Here is a 13823-nt window from a genome sequence, read left to right on the forward strand (position 1 = left end):
AAATCTCAGGGTACTTTGCCAACAATAAAGACATGTAGGTTTTCTGCATTGATTGCACTCTACCTATGAGCAGTCATTATCCAGAAATGTATTTTGTGCATTATGCAACCCATATCTTTTTCTTTAGAATGGCAACGATTGGCCAAGATTGGCAAAGAAAGGAAAATGGTCTGGAACTTGGTTGTGGGCTTCTCTGTGAAATTTGACTCCTTTGCCTGAGAAGGAAGCTAAAATTTTGAAATTCAGGCCAAGCCCTGATTTATGGAATCTCAGCTCTTACTGGGGATTACTTTATATAAAAATGACAGTAGTGTTTACTCTAGATATGTTAGGGTCATTCCCATTTATTTCATCAGGGTTTGTACAGAAAAAGCTCCAAAATGTGTCATGCTTGCTCCTTGTGTCTCATGTGATGGTTTTTGTTGATCTCCCAAGGGCAGATAAGTAATATCAGAACTATTCATCTTCCACCCTTCTCAACTTGAACTCTTTTCTACTGCCATGTGTGCTTAAAAAAAACCCCAAGCAAACAAATAAGATGATGGGGGAAAGGGGAGGGAAAAGGTAATAAAACAGTTAATGTGTTCTTCATCATGGACTTCTAACAGCTGCATTTTTAAAAGTGCCATTCCATTGTGTTGTGTAACTATGCACTCTCTCCATTATGAGCACAAATACAATCTGATTAGTATTTTTAAATAAGCTAGTCTCGTCTCCTTTTATTACAAACATCACCTTCAGATGCAGGGCCGTTGCAGCCATTAAATCAAGAATATTTAGCTATTATTTGTAATAAATGTCAGCCTGGCTGAGCTGAAGTCAGGAGGAAATGTTCAGGGCACAAAACACACTGACATTCATTCATGCAAATGGGTACCACTAGAAGAATTAATCATAAAGAGAGAGAGAGAAAGAGCAGTGCATACAATGCATGTGTATTGCTGTTTTAGCCAATTCCGATTCATCATGACAACAAGATTTATAATGGCCAAGCAATCTAACAGCAAACAGCCATCTGTACAATACAGTGAAATTGGAATAGATTTAAATGCATCATGTTGACAGCTTGATCCACCACAGGAATCCATGCTGGTTTGATGGAATAAGTGTGCATATGTGTGTATACTGTATGAATATCCCCTGCAATGCTCTTGCAGGTAATATCCCTGGATATTATGCCAGTATGCCAAGTCTTCTGCAGATCATAGCATATGGATATTTGTACCAAAGCCTGTATTCAAAAATGCCTATGCCATGCCCATCATGACACAGTGCAAGTTCTTGTTGACCTTTAAAGGCTTTTCTGTATTACTTGCATCCAGCCCTCCTACTGGACTACCTCCTGTTAGGTAACTATCCAGTTTTGCTTTACTGAATTTTTGTGGAGACCAGAGATTCAGCTCTGCTTAAACTCTGGAGAGGATTGTGAGAAGGTGAAATGACTTCTGGAGGTAAATACTAAATTCCAAGCATGTTGAAACCCTGCTGCTTATATTCCAGGGTTTCTGACCCAACAAGAAGGAGGAAATGTGTTTTTCAATCCATTATGAGTCTTTTGATTCAGCATAGGCAATATACAAATACAACAATCTGGCTGAACTGTTGGAGACTCCAGAATGTGAGGCAGGGATCTTGAGCTCTGCTATGGTTACAACTGTGCAAGGAAGTGATAAGCAGCAGAGGTAACTTTGGCATGACTCAGATCTGCTAGAAACTATGCTGGAAATGTCTCCACAAGATGTAGGTCCTGGTCCTGGATAGAAGTCTGTTCCTTCCCTATCACATGTGTTGTCTTCTTGCATTCTTGAAGATTGACCACAAGCATTAAATTAGTTGTTCTCAATTCTCTTCTTGTGCAACATCTGCTATGAACACTCATTGTTTGGTACCCTGCCTCTTGCAGCAGAACAGTCATGACGACTCTTGGAGCAGCTGACGCAAGGTATTCAGAGGTTTTCAAAAGCAATCTAGAAGTTCCATGTTCCCCTTCATCACCTTTTGTTTGGAATCAAACTGACCTATATGCTTAGATTCAGTTCAGGTTTTCTATAAGGAACATGACAATGGGGCACGGTTCTGCTGAAACCAAAAGGATGGAAAACCTCGTTCTGATGATAAAAGTGGTTTTACTGTTTAGTGTTTGGAAGCCTACACAACTGAATCATTTAAGTCATCAGAGGGAAAACTGTAATCACCTTTTTCAAGCAATAAGAGAATCAATTTGCTCTAAATACCAAAGAGTATCATTTAAACCTCAGAGTGATTAAAGTTACAACCAAAATGACTTAACATAGTGTTCTTTCATTCATGTGCGAAAAACAAGTAGTGAAAAGGCATGTTTTAATCTTTGCTTAATAACTGCCGTTTAAAAACTGTTCTAAAAAAGGTATAAAAAAGCTTTTCAGTAGTACTGACACAAAAATTATAGGTGACATACTATGACTCATGCATGGTAAAGGTAGTAGATTTTAGTACAAAAACAGCTTAAGAACAAAATATGTGATCCACAGAGTTTTTTTAAAAACTAAAAGAAAAGTTATTCAAGTAGAATACAGCAGAATTATTTGTTTGGGGCCAAACTGAACTCTCATTATTCTGAAATGAGTTGTAAAACATAAAACAAATATTGCACAACAATGCTGTGCTCATACTGATCTCTATCTGCATGCTGAGCCTTATTGTGCATGGACTGGAAGCAGCTGTAAATGAAACAGAAGAAAGCAGAGCCAGCTTTTCCACATAACTAATTCTTCCATTGAATGTTTCTAGTTGCAAAAATTGAGGGAAATAGCCTAATAGTTCTGGAGTAGCAATTTATTTTTTTGTTAGATCTTAGATGAGTTTATGAGAGTTGACAATTTTGTACTGTTTTTCAGCCAGTTCTGTGTAGCTTAAGTCAAGTCAAGCTAGATGAAACAATGGGATCTCTGACTAGATCTTCCCAATGTTTTTTAACAAAAGGAAATAACAGCTGCGTTGATTCTCTGAATCAGTGCCATAGTTCAGGCTAAAGGAGTTTCAAATTCCTTTTCCCTGCAGTTTTGCCAATCAAAACCGTGTGGATGTTAGCTTTGTAAAGGAAGGACGGATTCTCTCTCTTTGACCTTCTTCAGTTTCTAATAAATGTGCCTCTGTGTGTGTTTGTGTGAGTGTGCATGAAATCATGTAGGAAGCACATTATTTGAGACCATAATCACATGTCATTAAGTTTAAACATTGTATACCAAACAATTCTTGCTTTAATAACAGTATAACCAAGAAGCCCCAATGGTCAAGGGAAGGAATTACAAATATAACTCAAATCTTATTTTAATATTTTATTGAATGGACAATGAGTCCGGTGATTATCAGATGATGGCTGTTGCTTGCTGTGATGGCCTGTATAAAAGCTATGCAGACAGCTGAAAGACTGTGAAAGGTAAGTTCTTACAAAAACAGAGAGCCTTGAATGACAGGCTTCTCCAAGCAATGGGAGACTTCAGAGCTGAATGCTGAGGAGAAGACCTCGGGCCATTTCGCACAGAGCTCAAAGTTGCTATTTGGTTGCTGTTAGCGAAAGCGCTACTTCAACTAGCGAAATGTAACTAGCTGTGCCCGTAACGCACAGCTGCGGTTTTTGCGGAATTTAGCACTTTCACTTCTCGTCACTTTCGTAACCCACAGGCTTCCGGTTCTCCGTCTTTTCGCTACAAAGGAGGTCCCTTTTTAGCGCTTCTGGTCTCCCGTGCCCGTCAATCAAACTGCGGCCACACCTTTGACCTCGACCCTAAAGCCGGACTTGTCGGGGTCCCCTGTTTTTTAAAAAACCCAGGAAAACCCGTAGCAACGCGTTATCGTCAAATCATTGGCGACCTTGGAACGTGTTTTCTATTGTTTTCTATGAACCAGAGGTTGATGCATTGATATGTTTGAAAGGTTAATCCCGGCCCACAGTACACGCCCACAGGTTACCTGCTTATATGCACCTGGGCAGACACGCGGTCGGCCTCTCTTTGTTTGCGTAGCCTACTGCCCGCAGCACAGGTTAACGTTGCAATGGAGAGGATTATTTTTCAATTGTTGGCTCGGGTGATTGCCTTGGTCCAGCGTATCCGCACCAGTGTGCAGCATAGGAGGGCTGCTTCAGAGGAATACCGAGAACGTATTGCCAGAGCGATGACCAGCAGCACAAGACGTTCTCAACGGGCAACCATGGCGGCAAAGAGGCACTGGCAAGCTCTGGCAGAGGTCCGGTTCCCCCCCCGGTTCTGGGCGGACGAAAGATCCTCTGACTGGTGGGAAAATTTTGTGTGGGCTCGCTGGGATGATGACCACTGGATTGCCAACTTTAGAATGTCTAGGGGGACATTTTTTGAACTCGTGGAGGCTCTACGTGGACGCATGGAGAGGCAAGTCACTGGCATGCGGCGCCCCGTGCCAGTGGAAAAAAGGGTGGCGGTCGCATTGTGGTACTTGGCAACCCCTCAGTACTTCCGGACAGTAGCCCAGCAATTCGGACTCGGAGTCACTACGGTTGGCGATATCCTTAAGGAGTTCTGCCTCGCCATGGAGGCGGAATTGTTCAGCAAAGTCGTGTGCCTCGGAGACCGGCTTGGAGCGGTGAGTATCATTCGATCCCCTTTGCCCTTTAAATTTTTTTTCTTGTTTGACAGGTCAGCAACGAAGACGCGATACACCCCACGCTGACATGCCATGGCTTATATTCTTTTCTTTCCCTTATTCCAGAGTATGGACGGGTTTGCCAGGCTCGGATTCCCGCATTGTTTTGCGGCCGTCGATGGAAGCCACATCCCTATCCGTGCCCCCGGGGGAAGCATAAAGGAGTTCGGTAACAGGAAGGACTTTTGTTCTGTTCTCCTGCAAGGAACTGTGGACTTCTCCGGCCGGTTTATCGATGCCGAGGTGGGGTGGAGTGGCAGGAGGCATGATGCCCTTGTTTTCAGGGAATCCAACCTCAGGAAAGCCATGGACGAAGGGGTCTTTGTTCCAGGAAACCCCACCGCCACCATTGAGGGCGTGCGTGTGCCGCCGTTGGTGCTCGGGGACGGAGCCTACCCAATACGACGCTGGCTCATGACTCCCTACAAGCGGCCAAGGACAGACGTGCATAGCCACTACAACCTCACTCACTCCCGGGCAAGGAATGTAGTGGAGCGTGCCTTTGGACGTTTGAAGTCCCGGTTCCGTTGCCTGATGTCCCGACTACACGTGCATATAGACAATGTGACTCCGCTGATCATCGCGTGTGTCATTTTGCACAACATATGCGAGGACAAGGGACATAACATCCCCTTCCCTGTGGATGAACCTGATCCTGTTGTCCTTGAGGACACACAAGACATCCCTGAAGCAAGGAGAAGAAGAATCTATACAGAGGGGTGCAAGGTTCGGGACGCCATAGCCACCCACATCTACAGAAACAGGAGGCGTGTTTAATTGTTTTTCCCACTCTCTTGTTGTTGAATAAAGTTTAGTGTTCTTTGTTTAACCTTGTCTTGTGCGGTTTGTGTACTTTGCCAGCAAAAAAACGGGGATTCTCTGGTCCAAAAGCACTTTGACAGCCCTAAACGCTAACTCCCACTGAAATTGACACACACAACACGGAAGCGCTGAGCGGGGAAAGTTCGGGGAGGCGGGTAGCCAGGAAGTATTGGCGACCCCTGTCAAACCGGAGGATCAATCCACTTATGTTCCAAGGAATAATTTTATTGGTGGGCAGCTTTGATACATTTAAAATAGGGGTGGTCGATCGGAGCAACGCACGTTCGTTCCCTAACCGTCATTCCGAAGATGCCGAAGCCACGGAAGGGCTCCTTCTGGCAGCGCGCCGAGGCAGAGGCACTTGTGGAGCTGGTGCTCCAATCGAAAAGTGTTGGCCGCCTTATGACCAGCACCCACTGCCACACCAAGGGTGCTTACCTGGTGTTGGCATCAAAGCTGAGGGAGAGGGGCTATGTCCGGACCTGGGAGCAGGTCCGGACAAAATTTAAGCGAGTGAAGCTGGACTTCCTCAACAGTCTGGAGCAGTGGGGGGGGGGGGTCCCGCAGCCAAGCGGGAGGACGGTCTTCCATGACCAGATGGTCAAAATATGGGAGAAGGCTGGGAAGCCCCCCCTGGAAATGAGGAGGCATATGGGTAAGTATGCCCTCGTTGTGTTTTGCCCTTAAACATGCATGGCATGACTAGCTGCCTCTTTCCCCTACTGTCCCCAATGAAATTCGAAATAGTATTTATATGCTGTCAACCCCCTCTGACTTAGCCCGCCAGTACTGTGTGGAACCACTTTGGTTATGCGCTTTGACTCTAACTGTGGTGTGTCTACCAGCTGTGTTTCATCTCTGGTTTGTGTGCTTTTAATTATGATTTCTCTTTTTCTTTGCCCAGCCACACAATCACCATCCAAGATGGCAAAAGCACCTGAGCGTGAGGAGGAGGAAGAGGGGCCTTCCACCTCAGGACAGGCTGCAGGTGAGAGTTTTATGCCTGTGCGGGAGACACATGTGTGTGTACCCCCATGGAGCCATATGGGAGCCTGCTGTGATGCTCCCATTTGAAGTGTTATTAAATTCTTTGTTTGATTTCTATAGCAGAAACTATGGAGGCAAGGCTGCGTGCCATGGAGGCAAGGGTGACTGCCTTAGAGGCCGAAGTGGCAGAGCTCAAAGGGGAGTTAGAGCAGCAAAGGCAGCAGAGGGAGGCGGAAGAACGTAGGTTATGTTCCCCACTGCCCAACTCTTCTCACACTGTGGCTAAGGCCACCAATAAGTGTATGCATGTAAACTACAAAAATAGGAAAATATGTGTGGCACTAATGTGTACTTTTTCTCCCTCCCCACACAGTTAAGAAGAAGGAGGACGAAGAGGTCTTCCGGCGCAAAGTTAGGGGGACCGTGGGACGGCTGTGCAGGAGAGTGAGGGCGCTGGAAGGGGCTGGGGAGGGGAGCGGTGGGACCTAAGTTTTTATTTCTTTTTGTGTTTTGGGGTGGGGGGTGTTGGGGGGTTTCCCAGTTACTTTGCCCATTTTTCTATCCCTGTTAAATATTTGAATTTGTTAAAAAAAGTTGGCTTTCTTGGAGGGTGGGGGTGGTGGTGGGGGGGGTCCAAGTTAAATTCCCTTGTTTTTTTCCCCTGTTGAACTGTTTCTGAAAATAAAATTTTGTTGTAAATTTCCTGAAAAAGACTCCAGTGTGACTCCTTGCACTCGCACACCTTTCACCCCAAACTCCTAAAACACCTTTAACCTTTAAAACACCCTCCAACCTACAACCCACACAACGGTGCCAGAATAGGCACAATCACTAGAGAGGGTACACTGAGACAGAGTCAAAAACATAAACTTTATTGAACAGACAACAGCAAACACAGATAAACAGACAAAATGGCCCAAACTAGGAGGGGGAGAACTTGTCCGCAGGTTTCACGACTCTCTTCCCGAGAACAGTCCTCCTTCTAGTTTGTGTCGCGGCATTCTGAGAGGGGGTGGGTGGGGTGGGTGCTGGAGGTGGTGGGGGGGGTGGGGTGGGTGCTGGAGGTGGTGGGGGGGGGGGTGGGTTGGGTGGGGGGGACGTTCACGATAATCTGAGGAGGGGGGCCGCCTCCATAACCGCGACCGCCCTCTCCATCAGCCTCCTTATCATTCGAACTTCCTCCACGCTTTCGCGTAGCGAGTTGTTCGAATCCCTAAGGATGGCGCGGAATTTTTTGCCCTCCTGGGCCACGAGAGAGAGCATCGCCTGGTCTGCAGCAGCTGCACGCCTGGACTCCTCCTGGCAGTGCTCCAGGATCCTTTCTCCCACACTAGTGAGGACGGAGACGCGCCGCAGCCTGCCGCGTTCCCTGGCCAGCCTCTCCTCAGCCGGGAGAGCGCCCCTGGGTGGTGAGCCAGCTGGCTCGTCGTCTTCAGAAAGGACCTCTGTTGGCATAAAAAAGAGAAAAAGAACTGTTAGTAACAACGAGACAGTCAAAACCCACCCTGGTGCACATGGTGGCCTTTCTTGGTCACATATTGTTAAACCAAGACTCAGAACAATGCCAGGGGAGCACACGGTTATTGTTTGTTTGCCCATGGTGGCCTGTCTTGGTTACATGTTAAACCAAGACTCAGAACAATGCCAGGGGAGCACAAAAATGAAAAGGAAGCACACAGTTATTGCACACAGACATTGTCCTGCAGCCATGGCTCGAAAGGAACAGTTCATGCACGCTCACCATCTTGTATGTGTATCCGCCTGCGCAGGGCAGGAGGTCCAGCCACCCCACGCTCCTCCTCCTCCTGTGTCCCGGGTATGAAATCTGAAAAAAGGGAACAAAGAACATGATTAAGGACCAAAGTGTGGCAAAGCAAGCTTCAAACCCTAAAGCAGCAACGTTGAGGGACTATCTTCTGTCTCTTGGCAGTGCTGCTGCCCTGCACAAACAGAAAAGCACAAAGCAGTTAAACCCCCCCCCCTTATTGCAACTGATACTTACCAACATTTGTGGATGCCCCAGAATCACTGTCCTCTGCTACTGCTGCAGGGGACTCTAGGACCACCGTCCCAGGCATCTGTGTCTCTGTGGACAAGAGCAGAAAATAGTGAAAAAGGAGCAAGCATACAACCTGAACCACACAGCAAGCTCCCAAAGAAGTGGCTAGAGCACTGCAGAAGGCCTATGGCTGAGGCATGCAACAAAACTGTTTGGGTTGTTGTTTAAACACAACCGTTTTAAAAAGCCACCCAAAGCAATCCACAAACATCCAAGCATAGCATGCGTTGCAACGAACACAAGGCATACAATGGTGAAAAAGGAGCAAGCACACAACCTGAACCACACATCAAGGTCCCAAAGTAGTGGCTAGAGCGCTGCAGAAGGCCTATGGCTGAGGCATGCTGCAAAACTGTTTGGGTAGTTGTTTAAACACGACCGTTTTAAAAAGCCACCCAAAGCAATCCACATCCTATCATATTATGCGTAGCAACGAACACACGAGAAAACGATCCCCAAACGTCAGAACACACATTTGCTCAATATAAAAACAATAAAATACAAAATAAAAAGAAAATTACTTACCGGAGGCAAGGGGCGTTTGGTCAGGAACCTCCTCCGGCTCCCCAGGAGCGATGGCCATCAGGTCCACCGTGACCAATTCCGCTGGTCGTTGCTGGACGGGGGGTGGAGGCCGAAAGCTGGACGAGGTTCCCTCGCCGGGATCCTCCTCAGCGGGTGGTTCCTCGACCGGGGCAGCCGGCTTCCGAACCACCTTAAGGCTCCTCCCGACGCGCTTCGGCCTGCCGGCTCCTTCCCCGTCTCCGTACAGCTGGCGCTGCTCCTCGAAGTAGGGGCAGGTAACCTTTTCGTTGCCGGAACCCTTATTATGGTTCACGGCACGCATGTACTCTGCCCTCATTGTTTTGGTCTTCGACCGGCATTCAAGGCCGGTCCTGTTGTGGCCCAGGGCACGCATCTTAATGGCCACTTGTTCGAAGACCTCCCTATTCCTGTGGGAGGACTGGAACGCGTCCTGGATTTTCTCCTTCGAGAAAATCCCGATCAGGTTCCTGATCTCCGCGTCCCTCCAAGTTGGGCCACGGCCGGTTGCAGGGACGGACGAGGCTTGAGAAGAGGATTCCATGTTGCTTTCGCTAGTAGCTGAGCAAAATGGTGGTGCGAGGTGCAGGGTGCAACGGATCATATACCTTCCCGCACACAAAGACAAAGGGACTAGCCGGCTCCTGATTGGTAGAGGGCAGTAGGGGACACGCGCATTGGCCACATTAGGTCACATGTAACGTTCAAAACTCCTCGCGCGGGAACAGGATCTGCTCCTAAAGGCCAGATTAGCGCCTTTTGTTTGACTTCTCGCATGCGCTGATTCGTCCACATGCGGGAAGAGCAGTTTGAACATGCAGCGGGAGCCATTTTAGTGAGATGTCCGCCATTACAAAAACGCATGCCGTTGTAAAACCGATAGCAATTGCAGTGGTACGCGACAGTTCCCCAATAATATTCACCAACCAAAGCATAAATCAATGACATGTAACTGGCGAACGTTCGTTGGCACGCTCAGCGGACAGTTTTTTAAAATGAACGGCGGACGGCGACTCCGCTTGCCGGAGGTCTAGCCGCCGATGGAAGGGGTTGTCCGCACCCAAGCACAACCACGCACCCGGAACCACACAAAGACCCACTACACATAAACCGCCCCTCTTGAAATCACCTCGAATCATATCTATTGAACCCCAGTAATCTAAACAGGAGCCTGCGAGCGGCGAACGTTCGTTGGCACGCTCAGAGGAAAGTTTTTAAAAATGATCCCCGTACGTTGACTCCGCTAGTACTGGCCTACGGTAGACGGGTTTTTAAGCTATGGGCAAATGTTTGGAACGTGACGGTGTGTGCCACTGTGCTTTTGGAAAACTATTGTGGTGTCCAGGCAGAATTTAATAAAGTGATCGTGCTTGAAAGCCAGTCGCTGTCTCGTTGCCTCGTAGATCCCCGCTCGCTCGGAGAAAAAAGATGGCGGACAGTTCGCCGGAAGTTAGGAGGAAAGGCTCGGGAGGAGGGACTTTGAAGAAACCGCAACAATGGTAACGCACAAGTCTGTGGCGCTACTGTTGCAGATTGGTTGCAGGAGTGTATCGCTATCCGGAGGGTGAATCCAGTTTTCTGGATTCCCCTAGAAGCGCTACAACGAAGCGCTTTTTGCGGGTCGGTTGCAGGACTGTTGCAGATTGTGTACGACGTCGTGGGTTATGGCAAATTTTTAGCGTTTCCAATTGGCAACCATCCTGCTACTTTGAAGCCGTGCGTAATGGCCCCTCATTTAGAATTCAACCCTGGCTGAGAGCAGTTTAACACAGACAAGAGAACTGGGAAAAACTAGAAAGAACAAGTGGGTAGTTAGATGGAGAAACCCATTCAGGCCAAAGAAATGGAAACGAACTAGTGAGAGGAGAATTTTCCTACTCAGGCAAACAGAGTGCAGAGATTCCTGGTCTGGTGTGGTTAGAAACTGACTTTAGAGACCTTGACCGTTTACGCACTGGAGGTTTCATGCTGGGCTGCAGGCTGGAGTTTTATTCGTGGCAGGTTGCCCCACCTCTTCCTGCACCCACATGGGGGAGTATTTGTCCTGGTGCACCTCATGTTCCTGAATGGGAACTGGGGCAGTGAAGTTCCCAGTGCGTAAATGGTCCTTAAGAGTCAAGTAAAAACTCAAGATGAATACTGGTATTTCAAGAAAATTGGTTTGGGTACTGGAAAGAGTGTACCAGGAAACCAAAAGAGTAGGAGAAAAGAAAGTATAGTACAGCATTTGGGGGAAACACTGGATCAAAAGCCTCTCTACATAAACATTTTAAGTAATTGTGAATAGCTTAACAATCCAACCAATCTATCCAATCAATAGACCTTTAATGGCATAATCTATACAAGGAGTAACAGTAATCAGAATAAAATAGCATGTTAATAAGGAGGAACTAAAATTAGATAAAACAAATAAGCAGGGGATATCCAGTCTGGTGAGGGCAAAGGGCTTTGCATAGGAATCCAGCAACAGTTGTTGAAATCGCAGGGTCTCAGTCTTCTAGAAGGTAGTACACCTGAGCTTCAACAGTGCAGCCCGATCTTCTGCTCAGCCATGGCATGAGATAGTGTACCCAGGCAACTGCATGAATGGGACAGTAGAACAGTAAATGTAGTGCTGTTGCAGATTGATTGGTCTGGCAAGAACAAGAGCACTCAGTATGGGGCACATTTTGATACTTTCCTCTCAACCAGGCCATTAGGAGAGAATTTAGGCGTGCTAAAATGTTGGTTAATCATTGTGTAGAAATACGAAGGCATGGACCTGTATGTACGCTGAATACCATAAGCCAGCAGTGAGCAGAATTTTTGGGCATTCGTAATCAAGTATTGGTGGTCAATGTCTTGAAATTTAACTCAGCAGGACACTGAGTTCTCGTCTAGATTTTGGTCAGTCCAACTGAATTTAGGTAGTTGACAACTTTCCCATACCAAGTAGAGATGTAGCAGTCTGCTAGCATGTGGGATAGAAGGCTATCAGGGTGTGCTTTAAAGTGGAGATGAATGCAGAACTTTAGGGTATTTAGCCAGACACTAGTAGTTAGATGAGAAAGGCCAGTTTCAAGGTATAAAACCAAACTGGCCACACATCTGGGTACACCAAGTAGTTGGTGGAGAAAAGATGTTTGAAGCTATTCAATATTAGAGACACAGTTAGGGCCCCAGATAGGGATGCTGTAGCAGAGCAGCAGCAGAAATTTGGTGTAATATAATCTGATGGCTGTATTGGCTACTGTTTGTATAGAAAAACTTGGTTACAGTCCAACCTTGCATCTGAAGGAGTTAACAATTTATTTCATGTGGTAAATCCAATTTAGGGAGTGGTGGAAAACTATCCCTAGTTATTTGAATGATTGTAACTGTTTGATTGCATGGCCACTTATTTTCCCACTAGTCATCTTCATAGATCTGCCAAAGACTATGATTTTAGATTTTTCATAATTTATATTTACATCATTGGCTCTGTAGTAGGAGACAAAAGTGTGGAGGAGAAACTTTAAGCCAAACTTTGTGCAGGATAGTAGGACTACTACCCACTACAACTCCACATTCTTCTCCTCAGCAAGTTTAAACTCCATTACCATGTACTTAAAGTCAGATTTGTTTTGTTCCAATGTGCATTACTTTACATTTACCAGCCCTGAATTTAATTTGCCGCATTGTTGCCAACTTACCCAATTTGTGGAGATCCAGCCTTGGTTTTTGCCATCAATCAGCCTTGCCTTCTGCCATCCTGAATAATTTTGTGTGATCTTCAAACTACTCTGTTGACACCCAGTTCTAGATAATTTAGGAACAAATTAAATAGCAACTGTCCCAATATTTGTGGGACTCTGCCACATGTCCCTCAATTGAGAGAACTGTCAATTATTCCTACTATATCCTTTTATTTGATCAATTTTTAACTCCGAAAAGAATCTGCTCTCTTAAAGTTACAGGAGTTTTGGTGAGGAACCATTTGTGTGTGTGTGTGATTCCTTTGGCTAATTGCTTCATTCCTTGAGCCTGCCTACAACAGTACCTGTCAACCATTATTTATTTTTGACCTTGCTTATAATGAATCACAGCATTTAAACACCCTTGTGTCTTCGAAAAGCTGCTTTTGGTATAGTATCCAGTTTCAGATTGAGAATATTTTCCAGGCTGTAATTCTCATGTGATTTTTTTTATGTACACTGGAACACTCAAAATCAAATCCTGGGTTTTCATTGCATTGTAGCAATGAATCTCTTGGGCAAACACACCATTATAAAATACCTGTTCTGTATACTGGCATACATTTGAAAATGTGACATTTGGATTTGCAATGGTAATATTAGTAAACCCAGAAGTTTCACTACATGCAAACCGAGACAGGGGAACTGCTGTTGCAATAAAGTGTTTGTTGTCAGTGTCTTGTAAACTATGTTTATACCAGATGGCTTAATGTGCGGGTCCTCAGACGTTTGGGAATGGGACCTATTTCTCAACTTTACTGCAGTTTTCAGGATCCGCTTGCCACCAACTTTTTACTCCTTTTTTACTCTAAAACTTTAACTTTAGGGAACTTGTATCAGTTCACAATGAACAAGTTTAATTTAAAAATATTTCAAATTATAAATATTTCAAATTATAAATTACTGAGCAACAAGCTGTATGTCATACCCACTTTGCACATTATACAGAGGCAAATCCAAATTTACCATCAAGCCCCCCAGAGCCTCCTCTTCAAACTCACTATGTTCCTAGAGTTGCCAAACTCCAGGTGGGACTTAGA

At 45.8% G+C, this 13823-nt stretch overlaps 1 protein-coding gene and 1 long non-coding RNA gene across 2 annotated transcripts in view; one reads left to right on the forward strand and one right to left on the reverse strand.

Annotated features, from left to right (window-relative positions):
- Positions 1-13823, forward strand: part of LOC143842477 (uncharacterized) — a 138133-nt gene that overhangs the window by 42067 nt on the left and 82243 nt on the right. The gene's annotated exons all lie outside the window — the stretch shown is intronic.
- LOC143841779 (uncharacterized) lies at positions 7570-9507 on the reverse strand. Its single transcript, XM_077346411.1, has 4 exons — positions 9053-9507; positions 8471-8554; positions 8210-8293; positions 7570-7913 (listed from the first exon to the last, which is right to left on the reverse strand). The coding sequence occupies exons 1-4, from the start codon at positions 9444-9446 to the stop codon at positions 7570-7572; spliced, it is 906 nt and encodes a 301-aa protein (XP_077202526.1). The 5' UTR covers positions 9447-9507.

This window comes from Paroedura picta, chromosome 7, assembly GCF_049243985.1.
Source record: "Paroedura picta isolate Pp20150507F chromosome 7, Ppicta_v3.0, whole genome shotgun sequence".
Classification (NCBI taxonomy): domain Eukaryota; kingdom Metazoa; phylum Chordata; class Lepidosauria; order Squamata; family Gekkonidae; genus Paroedura; species Paroedura picta.

Coding starts and splice junctions, on each gene's coding strand:
- LOC143841779 (XM_077346411.1), bottom strand. CDS start 9,446: ATGCGTGCCCTGGGCCACAACAGGACCGGCCTTGAATGCCGGTCGAAG. Junction 8,555..9,052: donor CCAAACGCCCCTTGCCTCCG/GTAAGTAATTTT, acceptor TCTTGTCCACAG/AGACACAGATGCCTGGGACG. Junction 8,294..8,470: donor TGGGGCATCCACAAATGTTG/GTAAGTATCAGT, acceptor CCCTTTTTTCAG/ATTTCATACCCGGGACACAG.